Below are 20,531 nucleotides of genomic sequence, written 5' to 3'. Positions count from 1 at the left end.
ATTGTCTTCAGATATGACCCATTTGGACATTCAGAGGCTCTGTATTGAACAAGAAATCACCGTCATCTTCTATAAAGACCGATTCACCAATGACAGTGGTTGAAGATGCTTGTTTAAATATATTTTGCTGAAAAAGCCACTTTTTCTTCAGTTTTCTCTGTTCTGATATAATAACCTTTGAATTGACTTATGAACATTTTCACGGTCAAAAAATTAAGCATAGGAAAGTACTTCTCACTGAACAATGCAGAGGATTAAATTATAAATTGTGCTGAATCACTCAGGACAGATCAGGTGTAGAGATAAATCCATTTGGAAGTCATCACAAAAACAGTTCTATGTCCCAATTTTTTGGCTTTTTTTTTTTTTTTTTTTTTTTTAATGGGAGTGAATCTTCAACAGATTTTGTCACATGTATTGAGTGTTAGAGCAGATCCCAGCTTTTTGTGATCCATTAGGTTGCTTGCAGCATTGGTATAAGATTTGTATGTAATATGGAGAATGTAGGCTAAATGCTAAAATGTAAATGTGATGTATATGTAGGGTCAAGCAGACATTGGCAATGACACTGCCATGTTTTTTTTATGCTTCTTATGAATGGTCCTGGAGCTCTCTGTTTCTGTGCTGGTCTGTTGGCTGGCTCATTACTGTGGCTTTTAGCTGCTAAAGAGGCAAAGTCCATTTGCACAGAGGAGGTCTAACAAGTCAAGTTATTACAGCAGCAAAGTGTGAGATTAATTAACTCAGTGGCGATTAAGAATGCAGGTCCAACAAGATATCAGTAGAAGGAGGGAGGGGAAGACAGGGAGGGAGAAACAAAGCCAGTGATAGACTGTTATACAGATCAACATGATTAATCTCATCCAGTCATTTGCTAGTATGTGGCATCTTAATCCAAAATAACCATAAATAATAAAGATCTTTCCCCTGCACCTCTTAGCCTAAGTTAATGATGCCAAATAACAAATAAACACATTTATCTGTCACCACCGGCTTTATAAATTAAATAAAAGCCCAGTCCATAAAATAAATATATAAACCCTTTTCTGTAATCAATCCTCAGCTGTTTGTCATCGCAGACCATTAAATGTTGTCCAAAGTGCTCAGACTGGAAAATTCAGACAGAAATTAGGCTGTTCTGTCCAGTTATCCTGTGCAAGAGAGCACTCTTACTGCCAAGCGTTTTCTGGGTGGTAACTACTTCATTCTGAAACTCCAAAGCTGTTACTTATCACTTTAATACATTCACACACCTCGGGAGAAGAAAATGACGGGAATAGGAGTGGTACCCATATGTGCAAAGAATAAATTTTTGTCACAATAATAGAGACAGATGACATATGAATAGGAGAAGGGAGGTAATAATTTGTAATGGAAAAAACGGATGATCTGCTCAGGTGTTTATAAATGGCATCTGCTGTGTGAGTACATTTCGGTCATTGTGTACAAGTACTATGTTGTATTAAGATTTTAATTGTTTTGCATAAATGCCACTCCCCACTTTCAGTGTGTGTTCTAAAGAAAGAGAAATTTTCTTTCATATGATCTGCGTGTGTGGATTTGCATGGTTGTTAAAGACAGGGCGTGTGCATGCGAGTGTGTTCCTCCCACGGGTCTGCAGATCCGTGACCTGGCAGGTTGCATTCCTGGATTTAACTGCCCTAGCCTCACTTTTGTTCTTTGTGTCTTTGACCTGAATGGCTAATGACTGGACAGGCAGGTAAACTCTTACAAGCCCTCTGCCTTCCTAACAAGCGGATGTGAGACACTCCTGTCTCCCTGCAGGGTTTTCGTGTCACCTGGTCCTCCTTATCCATATTCTTTTGAAACGAAAGGACAAGGGGAGTGGGGGTGCGATGATGAGTATGTGTGGTGGTGGTGGTGGGTGGTGGGGGTAGAACATAATTACTCATCGTCTACAATTCCCCATCTGCCATTTTTTGCTCTTTCTTTTTTTTTTTTTTTTCCATGCCTCCTCCCATATTCTTCCTCACAGGTAAACGAGGGCATACCTGGGAAATTAACATGACTGGCGGTGATAATTGACTTGATAATTACCCTGCAACATCTTCATAAATCATCAGTGGTTGCTAGATGAGCCTAAAGACAGCTTTAAGCGTGTGTAGTTGGAGTCCACACTAATAGGGTAGTCCCCAGCTCCTATTTCTGCACTGTTTTTTGTTTATCCTCTCTGTGCAAGTTTCCGAAGAGAAGCAGAAAAGAAACAAGAAAACCTCAAAGAGTTTTGGTCTCTACAACTGCGGTATTTTTTAAACTGTTTTAAAGTAATTGGAAGCCACTGGCATGTGGAAAATGTGGACCGCACTGGGGCTTTGCCCCTCACTGCAGACACACAGGCAGCTGTTCCGGGTGTAACAGGAAGTATCCATCTTTAATTAGATTCAACACAATCATTACATGCTGTGCTAAAAGTGCATTGTAAGGTGATCTGATATGTTGGTGGATGACTGTATTAGGGGAGACTGTATTAAGAGAAACAATGGTCGAGAGAGGGAGAGGGAGAGAGAGGGAGAAAGAGAGAGAGGCTATTGAAACAGAATGGCAAAGCTGGGTGTTAAGCCCCTTTCTTATGGTGCTCAGCCATTCAAAAAGCCATGGCTTTTATTCAATGCCCAGTTCCAGCTCTTTCTAGGCTACACCCCCAGTGAACAAACAGGATTTGTATGTGTGTTTGTGTGTGTTTGTGTGTGTTGTTGCTTGTGTGTGTCATTTTCTTGTTTGTTATTGCTTATGTTTTATTGTTTAATTAATGCCCTGTGCATAATGTGTATGCTTTAGCATTATGTAAGTGTACAGTATGGGTTTGTCTTCCCATGTGATTGAGTGTTGTTTGTTGAGTCAGCCATTGCTGACACACAAAATTGTCTGAAACCTGTTATTAGAGCTGTGAGGTAACTGCACACACAAGCTCGCCAGCACAAGCGGCACAATAGCCCACCCCCTATTGAACCAAAGTGAGTGAATGTCTATGTATGTGTGTGTCCGCATGTGTGTATTTGTGCGTGTTTATGCTTCTGCTGCCTGTGAGACACTTAGATAATCACCAGCTTCCACCCATACAAGCCATACTCATTCATTCACAGGGGTGAGTGTGTGCACGCAAACACACAAGCGCAGTTCTCGCTACTGATGAAATGTTTCCTTTCAAATTCACTCATCATAGCTCCCCAAGGACACGTTTCTGCTATCACATTTTCATATAGCTATTTAGTTTGTGAATCTCTGTTGCTGTCTTCCACACTGTCTGTTGCCAAAGCTATCGAGCTGTTATGAATGGACACTCCGGTTGGCAGAGGGGTAGTGGAGCAGAGAAAGGCCAGAGGGAATATGGAAGGAGAGGAGAGGAGAGGAGAGGAGAGGAGAGGAGAGGAGAGGAGAGGAGGAAAAAAAAACAAAAACGGGGGAAGCAGTGATGTACATGACAGCTTTCTGGGGCCTCGGTAAAGCAGTGAAAAAATAAAAAAAAAACAGTTCCCATCAGACTCTATGTTAAACACACACTTCAGTCTTACACAAACACACAAGCCATCGCAGACACTATCCACACACCTAGTCTCTTTAGGCCGCTGTATGTCAGCATGCCAAAAACACAGTGGCAGTGAAAGAATGCTGTGGGGAATACAAGACAGTGTGTACCGGCTCTCCATCCTTTTCCTTGCCTCCCTTTCTCTCGTCAGCGTTCTCTCCTCCCTCTTGTGCCCTTGTTTGCTACCTTATTGTCCCCCCTTCCTTTTCATTCCTATTTCTTTCTCTTCTTTGCCCCCTCTCCTCCTCCCTTTGTCTCTACTTTGAATATCTCTTCTCTTCTGTTGCACTCCCACCTCTTACTTCCCCCTTTCCCTCCTCCTGATTTTCCTTGATTCCTTTCCCTTCATGCTTGTGCTGAAATCTATGGAGAGTTAGAGGGAACACTGGTACAAATGAGTGTGTACTGGACGACTTTTTTTTTTTTTTCTTTTTTTTCATTACAAACAGCCACACCCAACGCTGGGAATCTCTCTTTCTTCCTGTCTGCATCTAGTCGCCTCACCCTCATTTATCCCTGCTAATAAAACCATATTTTAAATTTATTTCCTTTGAGTTTCTACTGTATTGAGCTGGAGGAGACTTTGGGCACACATTTCTTGATTATTAGCTTTTTTATCTGATGTAGAATTTCCAAAATTTGCATTTTTTTATGTAGAATAGTTAGTTTTACTTGATACCAGACTTAATAATCAGTTTTATTTAGTAACCTAAGAGACTCCACTTAAAATAATGAGGCGCTGTTTTCCTTGACTAGATAAACTGATTGATAAAATCATGTTAATGCAAAATTATTTGCCATATTTGCTGACCTCAAAACATGGCTCATTACAAAAGGCAGATTTACTTTTCTTGCTGAGCTTTGTTTTACTGTGTAGATTTTCAGAAGACTAGTATCTGCTAATCTTTCCTTCTACAACTGAAAGCTGACGAACACGGAAAATGCTGCAAACCTCTAAATCAAAGACATAAAGTGTAGTTTTACTTATTATGTTATAAATAGAGGTGGTTGAAAGCAAAGTTATGGTGTAATTCATGTTATGAGGTGTGTAGGCTGCTTGTTATGTGTCAGAGAAGTCTTTTTATAGAGGAATAATTGTGTATCTATGTGTGTTTTTGTGCATGTGATGTATATTCTTATCTGTGCAACAGAAAATTAAATCAGAGTTTTCTGAGGTTGCAGTTACATCACTCTCTGTTTTAAATATGAATCACTTTCTAGGTATTTCTGTCTCCCGGGAAACATGAGGTGTAACAGAATGAAATAAACAGCTATAGTAACCCACAAACACATATATATGCACCAACACACCTATAAATTGATGGCAGAATTACACTTTCATTCCCCTTTTTTCATTCTCACGAATGCAGGGAAACACACAATCACAAATCCCCTGAAAACTCAACATTGAGATTGTATTTCCATATGGAGATCCTTGGGGCAACGGTGAACCTACTCCTAGCTCGCTTGTTTGCATTTTTCAGTTGCAGTTGGCTGAGTCATTCACTAGGAAATCAGATGATGGCATCTAGGCGTCTCACGCAGCTGCACATTCTGCACAAGTCACCCCTTTTTTACTCAGCAATGCAATTCATAACATGGGGGTTATGCTTAAAGGCAGTTTACTATCAGTGTTTGATGTTGAATTTTATTAGAGGAAAAAAAAAACACAACCGAGACTGAATTATGAAATGCAGTAAAACATAAATAAGGAGGTCTGAAGACTTTCCTGGATACTAGTAAGTAAGAAGTGCTTAATTTATGGCAGAGGTTGAGGCAATACTTTCCATGATGGGTGATGTAAACAACCTCTGTCCCTACAGAAATCTGGTTCTGTGCCCATTGCCTGGTGGTGGTCAATGTACAGGCAGGTCTGACACCCTTTTAAAATGAATCGTATCGCAAATGAGCAACATAAGTTATCTTAAAGGCGAAACATGTCCCAAATATGACAAACTTTGCAGAATGAATGCAAAAAAAACTATTATAACTTATATAGGGGCTAATTTGATTCTTTAAACAAAGTCAGAATGGGAAGTAGATGTTTGCAGACAGCCTTCTCATTTACTGTAAATGTGGCAGATGATGTCAGCATCAAATATGAGGCCCCCGTACTTTTAGTTTCCAATGTGAGGGGAGTTAAAGCGCTGCAGGCCCTAATTTGATTTCAGATGACAAGGCCAAACATCTCTGTGCTGTAAATCAGCAGGGGCCGGAATGACTCCTTCAGAATATGGTATGAAGCTCAGTGAACTTCCCATCAGTAAGTGAGTCAGGACTGTAAAAAAAAAAAAGATGGAGAAGAAGAGGTGGTTTGCTGTTCACAAGACAAGAAGTCTCTTATTAAGTGACAATATTCAGCATCAGCCATTTTTGAAGAGCAGTGCCTTTATGTTAACAATAACTATACTCATGTTCAGCGAAAGGGCAGGAAGAGATATAATGAGAAAAGAGTCAGGAATGTTATGAACGGTGAACAAAAGGTTTTGCATTCCTCTCGGAGCACACAATGTTAAGTGCAAATCTCACAGTTTGGTAAGTAAGAGGTTGCAGTTTTCAGATTTTTCAAATGCTCAGCCAGAGTCACCTTGTCAGTCAGTGTTAAGTTTAAGTGGATGTGAGGACATTGTGCTGCGCTGTCATTACACCAGCATTTTAATGCACATGGAAAAAATAATAAAATGGCCTGAGTAGATAATGAAATATAGGGAAACTTCACTTCAGATTAAATGTAGATACATTGAGAATCACTCTGTCAGATAGCAGTTCGCCAATAAACCAAGTGCTAATGGGTTGACCTCCATTTGGTTGTGCATGTGTGATGTTGTCACTGCTGGTTATCAATGGTCTGTGACTTAATACTCGGTAGCAACTGAACACAAAGCTACTCAATGAACCCAACAAAGAAGTGTGAATACTGTGTCAAAGAGTGAAGGTATGGGTGGTTAACTACAATTCATGAAAAGAAGAGAAAAAACTGGGCATACACACAAAAAATAATAGATGACATAGGCATAAAATAGGCTTCATGTCTTCCAGATTCAGGGCATGGGTCAAAGGCAAAGTGACAAAGCAATAAACAAAAATATACAAAACAGGCTGATTTCCAACCACTTACATTTACATATACACTGATGACTCACGCCGGCACACGCATGATCAGTCACACACACACACAGAGCGCACATATGCTGACGCACATGGATTTAAACACACACTCTGTGAGGCACACCTGGTTTTGTAGACAGCTGCCCTTAGGGCTACCTGTACGTAAGATCCCCTGTACTTTGTAATTAAGAGAGTTAGTGAGAGAAGAGGATAGGGAGGGGTAGAAAGAAACAGAGGGAGAGAAAGAGAGAGAGAGGGAGATGAGAGAAAGAAAAGAGGGAGGGAGGGGGGAAGACAAAGAGGCCCATTCCATCGGCGGTACAGGAACTAGACTAGACTTTAAGGGCTTTAAAAAAAAAAAAAAAAAAAAAAAAGGCAATACCTCCCTCAGTTGCCGTAGACACAGTCTCTCCCTCTTTCCCCTTTCTCCACACTCACACATACATATACAGTATATGTAATTTCAAAAAGCAGCTGTACAAGCTCACAATGTCCTCCTTCCTGCAATCAAAGCGTTTTCTTTCTCCACTTCTGCCGCTTTGCACCGCTGTGTTTTGCTCTCTCAAAGCCTTTGACAGAAAAGAACATGGTTGTGTTTGTTTTTGTTTGTTTACCTCTAAGTTCTAGGATCATCGGGTAAGAGCTGCTTGTCAGAAATTGCCTGGGCAGACACAAAAGGCCATGTTGAAAAAAAATTGGAAAATGTGGCAAAAAAAAAGGCAACCAGAAACAAAATGTATGCAACCAGAAGTGTCCCCAAGGTATACTTAAGCGAGTGGATAATAATTGAGGGCAGGGGCCGAGTGACAAATGTAGAGGGCGAAGACTTGTGTTCATTAAACTGTACCCAAAGGGAGATATGATACAAGAGTTTGGGTGAGTGAAAGAGTCTGAAGAAAAAGTAAAAGACAAGGATGGAGGAAGAAAGAGACAGCAAGGTAGAAAAAAAAAGAGCTTGTTTGCTAGGTTGGGACAGCGTCACCCTGTTAGCACACACACTAGACAAACTTATTGTGTGACATCCATTGTGGTTTGACTGACATTGAGTGGTACCGTGGTGAAGCATGTGTGTGTATGTGTGTGTGTGCTGATGGGGGACCGGGGGGTTGTCAATGGAGGCAAGTCCGTTCAGGAATTCCACAGAGGAATCACCTCCTTGGCCTGTCCATGTCGCAGCAACCAATTACCGTGACCGTGTGAGTGTGTATATGTGTGTGTGTGTGGGTACTAAAGGGGAGGACTTGCCATAAAATGGAGGGGACTTCTCCTAATCATCGCACTCTGGCCCCGCACAAAGGCAAAAAGGCTGCTTGGACCATTTGAATGTGAATAGCATCTCTCCTCCTGCTCTCTTTCTGTGTCTCTCTTCCTCTTTCTCTGCCTCAGCTCCACATTAAATGACAAAAGCGAAGCCAACAAAGATAGCACACAAAGCAATCAGGCTAATAGCGCTAATAAGTTGAGCGTGGGGTCCTCGCTCTCAATGTTGACACATTTCAGTGTTTCTGTGGCTAAACAGAGGCTCAAGTGTTTGGCAACCAGGCTGCGCAGTGTTTAATGGAGTGGCTACCCCATGCCAGGTTGCCATGTGCTTAGTCTGTTTGACTGTAGGAGAAAACAACAAAAGAAACTCAAGGGAAAGAAGAGAGGAAGATAAACTAGTGGAAAAGACCCCCAAGGCATTGACTCTGGGGATGGAGTTATTAAGGCTTCTGAAAATGCATTTCACAAATTCATTTGAGCCTAAAAGCGAAAAATTTGTTCTGTCATCGTAATTCATACGGTAGTTAACCCTAACAGGAGGAGAAACCATTTTGTTTTAGGAGGGGCATGTAGCTGACAGGTATCCGTCACAAAAAAGCTTTTGGTTACTATCCTCCGGGAGTTCTTCTGTGAGCTCCTGTCTGTATTTTCACGTTTGTCGAGACGTATCTCAGAGTTCCCCGGGGGTGTTCAGTTCCGTTATCATTCAGTTGTCATCTGGAGGGGTCACACTAACAAAGACGAGCATGGTAAAAAGCTCAAAGTAGTCGCGGCGAGATCCAAGTGAAATCCCTCACCTGTCTGCTCCTCACGGCCCTGGGACTTAACCCGGCAATACGACTGCGCATTCCTTCCTCTCAATAGTAGTCTTTCTTCCCCTTTTCTTCTTCAGTTCTCCTCTTTTTTCTGTCTTTTAAGAAGTCTGTTTGAACAAAGAAATATTTTAAGAGGCTTGCAACTCTGGGTGCTGTGTGTGCTTGTGTGTGTGCATGTGTGTGTGCGTGTATGTGTGTGTTGGATGTGGCCGTGGGGACGAATGCTTCAGTGCCCTCCCCTGTTATTAGACCTGCCCTGTCATTACGGGATTAGAATGTAGGGGTTGGCTTTGCATGTGTGCACGTATGTATGTGTGTGTGTGTGTGTGTGTGTGACTGTAGACATGTATTCGCCTGCATAAGATCTTCCCTTATTTCTATAATTTTTTTCTCACACAATCAGAGCATGCAGAGAAAACAAATGTCACTGCCACCCCCACCCACCCCCACCCGTGTTTGTTATGCTAATTCCAAGAGTATTTGACCTCTATCATAAATAACACTTTACCGAAGCAATCCTCAGGTTATTCAAACGGGGACTCGCTAATTGAATAGTCTTCGTAAGCGGTAGGAGGTTGAAAAACATTCCCCCGTGCGCTGCAAGTGACATCCATCACGGCGCAGCGTGAAAACACAAGCTCAGATATAGAAATTGGCAACGAAAGAAAGAGGGAAGAGAAAGAAGGAAACGACAGTTGAAAAGAGGTCAGACCTGTATCCCTTCCTAGAGAGGGGAACAATGGGAACAAGAGCCATCGTTTCACAGGGATGATAAGAAATAGACTGAAAATAAATGAGGCAAAAAAAAAAAAAAAGTGAAAGCGTGTTAGGAAGATGGATTAAAACGCTCGGTGCATTTGTGTACCCTGATCCAGTGCTGCCTGCCACATCTGCATGCTTCACTCTCACTGTTTTTTTTTGTACGTGTGTTGTGAGTTTACATGTTCATTTGCTTGATTTACACAGTTTGCTTCAACCCTCCTAAAACCTACAATCTTACTTTTCGTTCATTTAACAAACGCAGGATTTAAAAGCGGGAACTGAAATGTCACACAAGCTGCACAGGAATAACTCACAGTCACACGAGTGCTCCTTTAACTCGTCGTTCTGGTTTTCTTTCTTTCTTTCTTTTAACCAGACCCATCAGGCAAGCCATCAGTACAGTCCTAGAATCTTTCAGAGGTTGTTTGCTTTAAAAATGCCTTTCTTTCACTTTTTTTTTTTTTTTTTTGTGCGTGTGTGTTTCTCTGCCTCTCTGTCTTCCTTTATCATCTATTTGCCACCAGTTTGTTGGTTTGATGGAAATAGGTCTTTGTGCTTAGGCATATAGCGCTTTATCTGCCATGCTTTGTTTCTTTCATTGTGTATTTTCTGTCACTGTGCAGGTGTCGAATTTGCTGTATGCTCATGAATATTGCAGTGTACCTCAATCGCCCGATGTGTTATTCACACACATAGCGTGCACAGACAAACAACCCTAACAAACACACATGAACTTACACACACTGACACAGAGGGAGCGGCCGGGTTAGGTTTGGGTCATCCAGTGCTTTGCTCTGGCTCATTGACTCAGGATTGGTGCTTCACTCTGGGCACAATACAGGGCTTTGCAACAAATACACACACACACTTTCTCTCCCATAAAGACAAACGTATACACACAAGCACAGGCCTGGTTATGTTAGACAATGCTGATGCATCGAGAAGGGGGTTAGTGCTGCACATGCACTCCTGAAAGCTCCACTGTTGCAACTGAGTCAGACTGCACAGGTGTGCGTGTGTTGGATTCTGTTCTCTACATCTCGTTTTTCCTCTTCTACCCTCTCCATCTCCCTTTCCTTTCCTCTCTTCTCTTTGATGCTCTTCGTGTCATTGTGTTTCACCGTGTTGCCGTTGTCAGCAAGGTCAGATCTAATGACAAGCCAGTGTACCGTACACACAACCCAGTCATAATAATAAACACCGTGCAGTGGAGGTGTATCATTTCCAACACACCAGCTTACCTATCTGCGTGTCTGACAGTAACAGGTCCCAAATCACACTCTGTCACTGTATGAGTCAGGGGAAGTCCCGCAGCTAATATGCACTGACACAGTTTCTGAGATGAAAACACTAGTAGGCTCTTATTTGTTCAAGTGTCAAATTTGGCTCATTGGAACTGGCTACAAAGACTCTTTTTTTTTAGCACAAGGAGACTGCATTCGTGTTTTGTATTAAAGCAGTTCCACCATCAACGCAGGTTACTGGAGACTGACAGGACAACAGTTTTTGGAAAAAAAAGGCTTCAAGCTGAATTTGACCCAGTGCTTCTTCAAATACATGGTATTCACTTAAGCTCCAAGGGCCACTCCCACAAAGACAGTTTTCATTGTGTGAACTGGCTCAGTTAAGCTTCCAGACCATTCCGCCTGAGGCAAACAAGCCAAAGTTGTATTTGAAGTGTGCTTGTTGCAGGGAGATGTCTTTGTATGTACCGTCTTGGGAGTCTGGGTTTTCTCTGGTGTAATGCACACATACATATGTCAGAGTCACTGTCACTCATTTCACATGGGGGTGGAATTCAATGGGAATTCCCAGTTGTAGGTGCCTTTTTGTCTCTGCAGACCTAGACAGAATTTGCGAGGGATCTTTTGAGAGTTTGAGAGTGTTTGCATTAGTCACCAGTGGTTCTGGTCTAAATGCAACAGTTGTGGCACCAGGTATTTGGGGAAAGAGATTGCGAAAATCTGTGGTCACACTCTTGTTTTGCTACTATTTTTCCAAATCCTATCCACTTTACAAAAAATGAAAGGAGCAGAGACAGGCAAAGGAAAAACCAAGAGAGATGGTGACTGAGCATAAAAGTGGGCTTAGAGCCTCACTCGTGTTAATCTCTACCGACCAAATACAGTAAAATGAAACAGGAGAGGCATGAGAAATGGAATACTTCACACTTTTCGTCCATGTCCACAGACAGTTCGAGCTCGCTTTCTCGCAGTACTGTTTCATCATCTTTTACTATCTTGTAGAACAGCACAGCGGTTGAGATAATAACGGTGGCTGCATACTGTGCCTTGAGCGCCAGGTAGTAAAAGACTCAACATTTATAGTCTTCTTTCTCACTCTCACAACGCCGGCATCTCTGTCGTGGAAACAAGAGAGTGGAAAGTGGAGAGAGGAGTGGGGATTTGGAGGAAAAGATCTCTGTTCACGATTTTGTTTGTTTGCAATGTGTGAGTGTGTTTCTGTAAGTGTGTGTGTGTGTGTGTGTGTGTGTGTGTGTGTGTGTGTGTGTGTGTCAGCAGACCAGAGAAGAAGTAGAAGCTAAACCCCAAGTATTCTAGTACTGGTAGAAAGTGAAGCCAATTGAAGTGTATCGACCTCTGTTACGGTCAAGAGCTCCTCTTTGTGACACCTAACTTTATTACCCCCCTCTCCATTCAAGCCTTCTGTTGGGTTATATATCTTGTTGAGTTTTACAGCCTGTAACTCACTAGATGTGTGTGCATGTTATCAAGTGTGGGTATACATGTGTGTCGCAGTACCCTGTGGGAAGTGGAACCTTTTCTGTGTAACTCGCCATGGTTTCCTTTTCCCTGTGTAAAAGATAAAGTCTAATTGAGACTAATTAGCCAGACAAGACGTTGTAATAAAATGTCACACAATACCTCACAGATCACCCACCTCGATCTGTGTCTTACTTTTGGGTCCTTCTGCCACACATACACACAGTTATTCAGTTCTCCGTCGTCCAATTAAATCTAATATTGTGCTAAGCCCATGCTCTCTGTCACCAATGTATTCTTCCAGTTATCTAAAAGAAAGGAATTTAAAAAGATCAAAGTCAAGGATCCGTTACCCGCATCCTTTTATAGTTTTATGACATTGTTGTGAAACTACTGAAAGTTCTATTGATCTCTTCCGTCATTCTGTCTGACCTGGTTGTTTTCTTTTGGTTTCGTTACAGAGACGCTGATGGACACAAAGTGGGCCACGACAGAATTAGCTTGGACTGCGCATCCTGAAACCGGGGTAAGTTTTCTGTATAGTACTTTTGTGTTGATTAAGAGTACAATGAATTTAAACAAAATAATTAAAATGAGAAAATAGGAGAGAAAAACACATATAAAATCTGATGTTATATAGATGATACATCATACATACTCTATATGTCCATTTTTTTAACCACAGGGAATATTAAAAAAAAAAACTATACATTTTGAAAAATTACCCAGAGTTCCGTATTTGATCATTTTTGGAATTTTCTTTTATGGATGTCGGTAGGTAGGAGATTGGTGGATATTTGTCCAAATTTACAAACCCAAGTTTTCATGAATGAGTGAGCAAGGGGCAAATTGCACAATGCAAGTTAAAACTGGTTTGCGCGAAGTAGCGGTGGGTTTTAAATCCAATCAAAGGTCATGGAAGGGGACAATGGACAAATATCCAACAATCCCTTACCTACCAACATCCATAAAAGAAAATTCCAAAAATAATCAAATGTGGAATGGGGGGTAATTTTTTTTTATATACCCTGTATAAGTGCATTCTGTTTGGATGCATCTGTTGCCTCTTTACACTAAATACTTAACTTCTATAAACCTTTTTTTTGCAATTGAACAAACCTACACACTTTCATTAGTCAACCACTCAATAGGACATGTTTAATCTCTCAACAGGATGCGCTTCTTAAAAAACTTAAAAGATACACTGCAATCCAATTTCACTGTCCCGCCCAGTCACAGATGTTTCTTTCCTCTTCCTCTGCACTTAAACCAAGAGGAAAAAGTCAGCTTCCTCATGAGCTAACCTTTTAAGTGTTAAAATATTTCTTGCCGTTGACCCTTTGCACATACAGGCATCCAAATCTACCACACACAAAGTGCTTGTGACAGCCTCATCTTGCTTTCCCATGTGGTCCCACAATAGGCTAAAGAGGCGCATAAAGAGCCTTGACCCCTTCTCAGCTATACTTCAAACACAGCGAACACTCCTCCCCTCACTTTTGTGTGGCCTTCTGACTTGGCTGTTGTGTTTTGAAAGATGGGCCCCCATTTTTTACGTTCTGTTTTTTACCTCAACACACTCTAAGTCATTTCATCCCCAGCTGTTCCAAGTCAACCAACCTCCTTATTCTCTACTTCTTTTTAATTCCAAACTAAGCGCTAATGAATCCAGACACATTAGCCGTCTCAGCTGCAACAATCTGGGGGACAGACCCCCCCCCTCTCAACAGTCTTTCATCCCTTCCTTCCCCTTCCTAGTTCCCTCCTCCTATCTGTCTATCTTCTTGCACTTTCCCTCTGACCCCCTCTCTCGTTAAGCTACAATTCAGTGATGATCCCACTGGTCCGATACAGGATGGCAGAAGAGCTAAAAACGCCTCCCTGCCTCTGTCGACCAAACTGGCAACAGATGCTCCTTTTCAAGAGATATACATACAGTGGAGAGCGTTGTGCACTTCAGATTTCCCACATTACTAACCGAAAGGCAGGCCGTTCTCCCCTGCCTTCTTTGTTTTTTGTTTTGCAGCAGAATGTACCACAGACGGTGCTTCTCCTTGAGTTACCCCCACCCCCTTTATGTTTTCACTCACACACTCACACACACACAAGCACACACACAGAAAAAAAAACCTTGCTTCTTGTTGTCTTGTTTTTGTCTTTTTTGCAAAATATATTGTACATGTTGATTTGTATTCTTTTGCAGTCATGCAATAAGAACACTGCAGCTTGTTTTGCAATGTACACTGCTTCAGTTGTTGAGAGGACAAACGGTTGAGATTATGTAGAGTCCTGAAAAAATGTTCATATAGAGAAAGGGAGACAGCATATGAGGAGGAAAAAAAAAATCAATTTCTAAGAAAAAAAAAAAAAAAACAGAAATAGACCCACTCACAGACTACACACTGTCTCCAAGGGATGCTGCCCAGCCAAGTCTGAGTCACAGCATCACTGTCTTGCTTTGCAGTATTGTACAACACACACATACAGACATACAGATACAGATAAGCAACAGACATAAAGCAGAGGAACCATAAGCTGATTCTATTTGTGCTACAGAATCCAAAGACAACATCAATATAGGTTTTACTAGATGCACGTGAAGCATATTTACTGGAAAGATATGCCATGTTTGCCACTTAATTGTGAAATCTACAGACAAAACAGTATGTCTATATGTCTATGTGCAAATTTCCACATACACATACAGACACATGCACATATTGATACAAGGATTTGTATCCCTCATGTCCTCTTATGTCTGAATCGGCTGCAGCATCTGCACATTGTTTATGACTACGTGTCTAAATCTCTGTACATTCTTATTTTCTGTGCTTGTATTGCATAGATCTCCCATTTTCACAAACTGTCTTCCAGTAAATGTGTGTTTGTCCATATAGTGTATTGCTTCCATAACAGAGAAGATATGAAGGGGGAATTCCAGTTTATAATAGGCCTGGAATGGCACCCAGAGGATTTTCCGTACAGAACCTTTAAGAAATAACAATTGTTAGTGCACTGTTATCACAGTGTGATTCACAGACACTGTGCATGCCAAAACATGCTATGAACAAGCTAAAATATCATCAAATTTGTAATGGAGAGCTCATCTTAGCTAACCACAAACACAAAAAAATAACACTTTAAATAAGTAAATAAACACCATGTCATGTTCAAACATCAATAAGTATACCTGAAGCTAAAGGGGCTTTCACAGGCTTATATCTTAAGCTATGTGTTTTACAAAAAAAAAAAAAAAAGTACACTAAGACTAACTAAAGACCCCCTCACAATGCAATCTACTCTCCCACTGCACAGTATTCTTGGCTCCTTCTAAAGTAATTAAAGATCTAACAAAAAAATTGCAAAACGTAACCTCCCTCAGAGCTTTGGACCGTCAAGAAAAGCAAAAGTGTGCCCTGGAAGCATTGTCCATTGACATCTGCAAGTAAAATTTAAGGCACTGATTGGGAAAAGACAATGGCATTATTGAGTAACTTGCATAACAATCATTTTGTTGAAAATCAATGCAGAGAAACTTGACCCTTTTTCACATGACCTACTTAATTCATTCAGGCTTCATAAACAGTCACTCAGAGCACTTACTTACTGGTGCATGTCTTGCGGAATGACCTCTCTCCACACAGACACACACACACACATATCCACAAACACACCCACACCTACATATATAAACAAAGAAACACACACACACACACACACACTTGCAAGCACTTTGAAGCACACACACACTCCCACAAACTCTTGGCTGCGTTGCTGTTTTGCAGTGGGTGATTTATTATACTGAACTAAATACCCATTGACACTTCATGCTTTTAGCCATCCCATTGACCTGGCTGGTGATTATCGATTCCCTCTGGTCGCTTCCTCCTTCTCTCTGCCTCTTGTCGGGCCATCGTTTTAATGCCACGGCCAAGCTATGCCTCCCTCTCTCCCTCATGGCCTCCAGGGTCTTGGATGAATAGCCTTGTCTCCACCACATCCATATCACAGCCTTAATTAAGATGCTCAAGGCTCAGATGAAAACAACTGACTTTTTTTCAGCAGTTTCACAGTTGTAAGACAAACTTTAATCCCAAGGGCACAAGCACAGACATTTAATTTGCTGTTGATTTGTCTTGACATTTAAGGCTCAAACAGTGTAGTCTGTGGTTAGCACAAGGGCTGAGTTATAAGAAAGACCTTTCTGTTATCAAAAGTTCAAAGGTTCCAAACTGTGGCTTTCAATATTAATGTAGCATGCCAGCACTTCCATGCTGTATTCAAAAGTCATACAATTACTTCAGACTCCTGTGTTAGAGCATTTGGGTTTAAACTCTACTCATTTTGTCTAATAATGACCCTAACAACAACAGAGGACACACACAGCTTCCAGTGGGTTTAATTGTCTGATCTGTCAGACCTCTAACCTAATGTCTGGTCTAATGCTGCATTCCAGAGTCCTGGGAGGTAGAATATATCTCATTTGGAGTTAGCTACATCCCACCTCAAAGTGTTCCAGGTGATCCATGTTGAACATAAACAACAAACATGGAGATCACAGATCTAAACTCCGATTTGCTTTGTTACTGAAGAGACGTTTTGACTGTCCACAGTACAGTGTTCTCAAATGAGATGGAAGAAGCGAAATGACGGATGAGCTAATTATACATTGAGAAGTTTATTTTTTCATCGTGAACTTGCACGCTGTGCGCTGCCATTGTTGTGTTTACGTCATGTTGTAGTTTGCGGTGAGTTCGGGGTACTTTGGACCGGCCCCACTTTGCAACAAGGACCTCCGGCTTGGACAGGTGTTCCAATGCATTTTACCGAGTTGGACGTCGGAAACTTCCCATCTTCCAGGACTCTGGAATGCAGCATAAGATCATTCTTGACTTTGGACTTCCTGTATTAGTCACACAAGCTCTTCTAACACAACACATTTACATCCATCACCTCTTTTGACTTTAGTTGTACATAAAATTGATGTATCTTCACACCATCACATACACTACCACTTTTTTTGTTAATTAGTCTTTTTTTTTTGGTTCAGTTCAGTTGTTCATTGTATAGCAATAAGTGCAAAACATTTTGTATGTGAAAGGTGCTTTATTATTTTGCATGCAATGAAAAATAGACTTGCCAGGCCTCGGCTTACTAAAGTAATAATAACAAAAATCAAAATAATGCATTCTGTTTGTCTGGAAGGAAAGGGGATCACATCCCAAGGCTTGCACACTCATACACTGAAATCCCTATGTGACTTTAAATGATTTAATCGTGGTGTCCTAATTCCAGATTGAAAAATGCATTAGATTACAGTGTCACATACTAAATCTTTTACAGTCTACTTTGCTGTTGCTTATTTAATGAAGCTAGTAATCATAGTTTAGAAAAAAAATTAATCCCATTTTATCCTTAGTAATTCATCCCCTGGGTACTGTAGTAGCATTGAAAGATGTAGAGGCGTGTAAAAACAGAATGCATGAAGGTTAACCAGCGCTTTCCCCCTGTCTTTATTAGAGGACGTTGCGATCATTGCTCTGTAATTGAAGTGTAATTGGTTGTGAAGTAATGTGCCTGCTACTTCCAAACAGATATGAGGTAAACATGCTGTGGTAAGAAGGTGACAGTTTGCTGTAATTGTGATGAATTTGCTGGCCTCGTCCCCGGCTTTTCGCAACAGTAACTAGAGATGAAAAGTATAACATAGCAAAAGTAAGGGAATGAATTTTGATAATAAAAATGAAGAGAGTGAGATGAAGATTTTTCTTTGCTTTTTTTTGCTCTAGTTCACATTCTCAGTCATGCTACTTGTATTCATTCATTTATATGTAATGTGATTACATTATGCATTATACTGTTTCCACACATCAGCAACAAGTGAAAAAACTGGATTCTGCATTAATTGTTTGTTTTCCTGGCTGCCTGAATATTTTACTATTTCTTCTCTGTTCTCTTTGCAGTGGGAAGAGGTCAGTGGTTATGATGATGCCATGAACCCCATCAGGACGTATCAAGTCTGCAATGTACGTGAGCTCAACCAGAATAACTGGCTACGCAGTGACTTCATCCCACGGAAGGATGTGCTCCGTGTATATGTGGAGATGAAGTTCACTGTGCGCGATTGCAACAGCATTCCTAACATCCCAGGTTCATGCAAAGAGACCTTCAATCTCTTCTACTATGAGTCTGACTCTGACTCTGCAACAGCCACCAGCCCTTTCTGGATGGAGAACCCTTATGTGAAAGTGGACACAATTGCCCCAGATGAGAGCTTCACCATGCTCGAATCTGGTCGGGTAAACACTAAAGTCAGAAGTTTCGGGCCGTTGTCTAAGGCCGGCTTCTACTTGGCCTTCCAGGACCTTGGTGCTTGCATGTCACTCATCTCAGTGAGAGTGTTTTATAAAAAGTGCTCTACCACAATTGCCAATTTCGCCGTTTTCCCAGAGACAGCAACAGGAGCTGAGGCAACATCTTTGGTAATTGCACCAGGAACATGTGTTCCCAATGCATTGGAAGTGTCTGTACCACTGAAGCTTTACTGCAATGGAGATGGGGAATGGATGGTTCCTGTAGGGGCCTGCACCTGCTCAGCAGGTTTTGAACCAGCCATGAAGGAAACCCAGTGTCAAGGTATGCATTTTCACAACACAGTGAACCGGAGAGTTTTATCAGCATTACCCAGTGCTTGCAGTTTTGCATGAATTCAGAGGTGATAGATACAGGCATCAATAGGATGCACAATATTCAAGTACAATCAATAATGTATCATTTTACTGCTGAGGAATGACATTACATTTGCATTTTCGGCACAGAATATCTTATGGTTGTATGCTGAGTGAATTACAATGAGTAGTAAGTCATGCTGAAGGACGCATGACTGTAATTGGACACACACAAATTATTGAAGAGATGGAATCTGTTACCATTTGTTTACAGATTACAGCCTCCATCACTAGATTGCTCAGCTGCCACATTGTTATGAGTCATTTAGGTTGCTTGTTTTCTTTGACACATTAATCCAGTGACTACAAGGTAAAATAATACACTCTAGATGACACTGTCAGCAGGCGGCTGTTCACTCCTCTGACCTCAGTTTTGCCTGGCAGCTGGTGGCTAAATAAATGGAAATGCAAGAGAGGCTGTCTGTTTATGAGAGCTGGGAGGCCCTATGATGGTTTCAGGTCAGATGGAAAACATGATGGGTTCACAGAGGTTGAGAGCAAGGTGAATTTAAACAGCAAGGTCTCGGCTTAAATGGAGTGCAATGACTGCAGGAGGAGGGGAAAACGATGGATGGAAAATGTGTGTGTTTGGGGTTATGGGGGCGTAAAATTAGGCTTAGGGTGTCTAGGTGAAATGGAGGCAGCAGAATGAAAGGGAGAACGAAGATGGCAGGGGTATTGATCAGCGGGTTGATTGCAAGGTGTCTGTGTATGAACATTGTGTGCACATTTTGCATGTCACCTTTGCTGCCTGTCTTCTGAAGGCTCATTTTTCTCTTTAGAGCAGAAACAGTTGAGGCTAAATAGGCTAGTGATGAGACAAAGGGGAGGTGGATCTTGACATATTCGGGTAGAACGTTGATATTCAGTGCATGCTCGGCTTTAGGAAGAAAATGTCTGTGTGTGTGTGAGAGAGAGAGAGAGAGAGAGAGAGAAAGAGAGGGAGAGTGAATATAGTAAATCTAAAGCAAGGTGTATATGGTTAAAAACTCATTTGTTTGTTCCTGTCAGCTCAAGGTTAAAGCCCTGGCGACTGGGCCCTGATAAAATGTTCTCTAATCAAGCTTCACTGGAAACCACAAGGGACAAATCTCCTTCCATTCTCCTGTTCTCACATCGTTTCACCTTTGCTCTCTCACTTTTTCACCTCTGCAGATTTTATTCAATAATTTCCCCTCATCATTTTTCCATTCCTTTCTCTGCCTTTCTGTCCTTGTTTTCACATCGAATAACTCCCCCAGCTCTGCCACTGTTTCCCTCCCTGCCTCTGTATTAGACTCTGCCTCTCCCATTCACCCTCTTCCTTCTGAAGGCCAATGCTCTCATTAACACGCCACCGGAGTTACAGTAAGGATGTCCGCATTAATATTAATTGATGAGCCTGTTTTGCCTTTTCACTCGTTTGCAGCACATTTTTCAACCCCAATATTCTTTACTTCTTTTCTTCATGCTCCACACTTTCCAATTTCAGCATACATTCTAATCAGTTCCTTAAGCTCTATGTTCTGCATGAGAGGATAAGACACAGGGGAGTGGGAAAGAGGGGGGAAAAAGCGCCTGCAGGATTAGCATTTTCTATGCCTCC

The 20,531-nt window shown here is 41.4% G+C and overlaps 1 protein-coding gene across 10 annotated transcripts in view; it reads left to right on the top strand.

Annotated features, from left to right (window-relative positions):
* Positions 1-20,531, top strand: part of ephb3b (eph receptor B3b) — an 87,008-nt gene that overhangs the window by 43,894 nt on the left and 22,583 nt on the right. For all 10 annotated transcript variants that reach the window (XM_030131554.1, XM_030131552.1, XM_030131548.1 and 7 more), the window contains exons 2-3: positions 12,680-12,744; positions 18,182-18,854. In XM_030131554.1, the coding sequence (XP_029987414.1) occupies positions 12,680-12,744; positions 18,182-18,854 (738 nt within the window). The remainder of the gene's footprint in view (positions 1-12,679; positions 12,745-18,181; positions 18,855-20,531) is intronic.

The sequence above is a fragment of the Sphaeramia orbicularis genome, chromosome 4, assembly GCF_902148855.1.
Source record: "Sphaeramia orbicularis chromosome 4, fSphaOr1.1, whole genome shotgun sequence".
NCBI classification, from domain to species: domain Eukaryota; kingdom Metazoa; phylum Chordata; class Actinopteri; order Kurtiformes; family Apogonidae; genus Sphaeramia; species Sphaeramia orbicularis.
The sequence above is the reverse complement of the archived record's forward strand: the minus strand, read 5'-3'. Positions and strand labels throughout refer to the sequence as shown.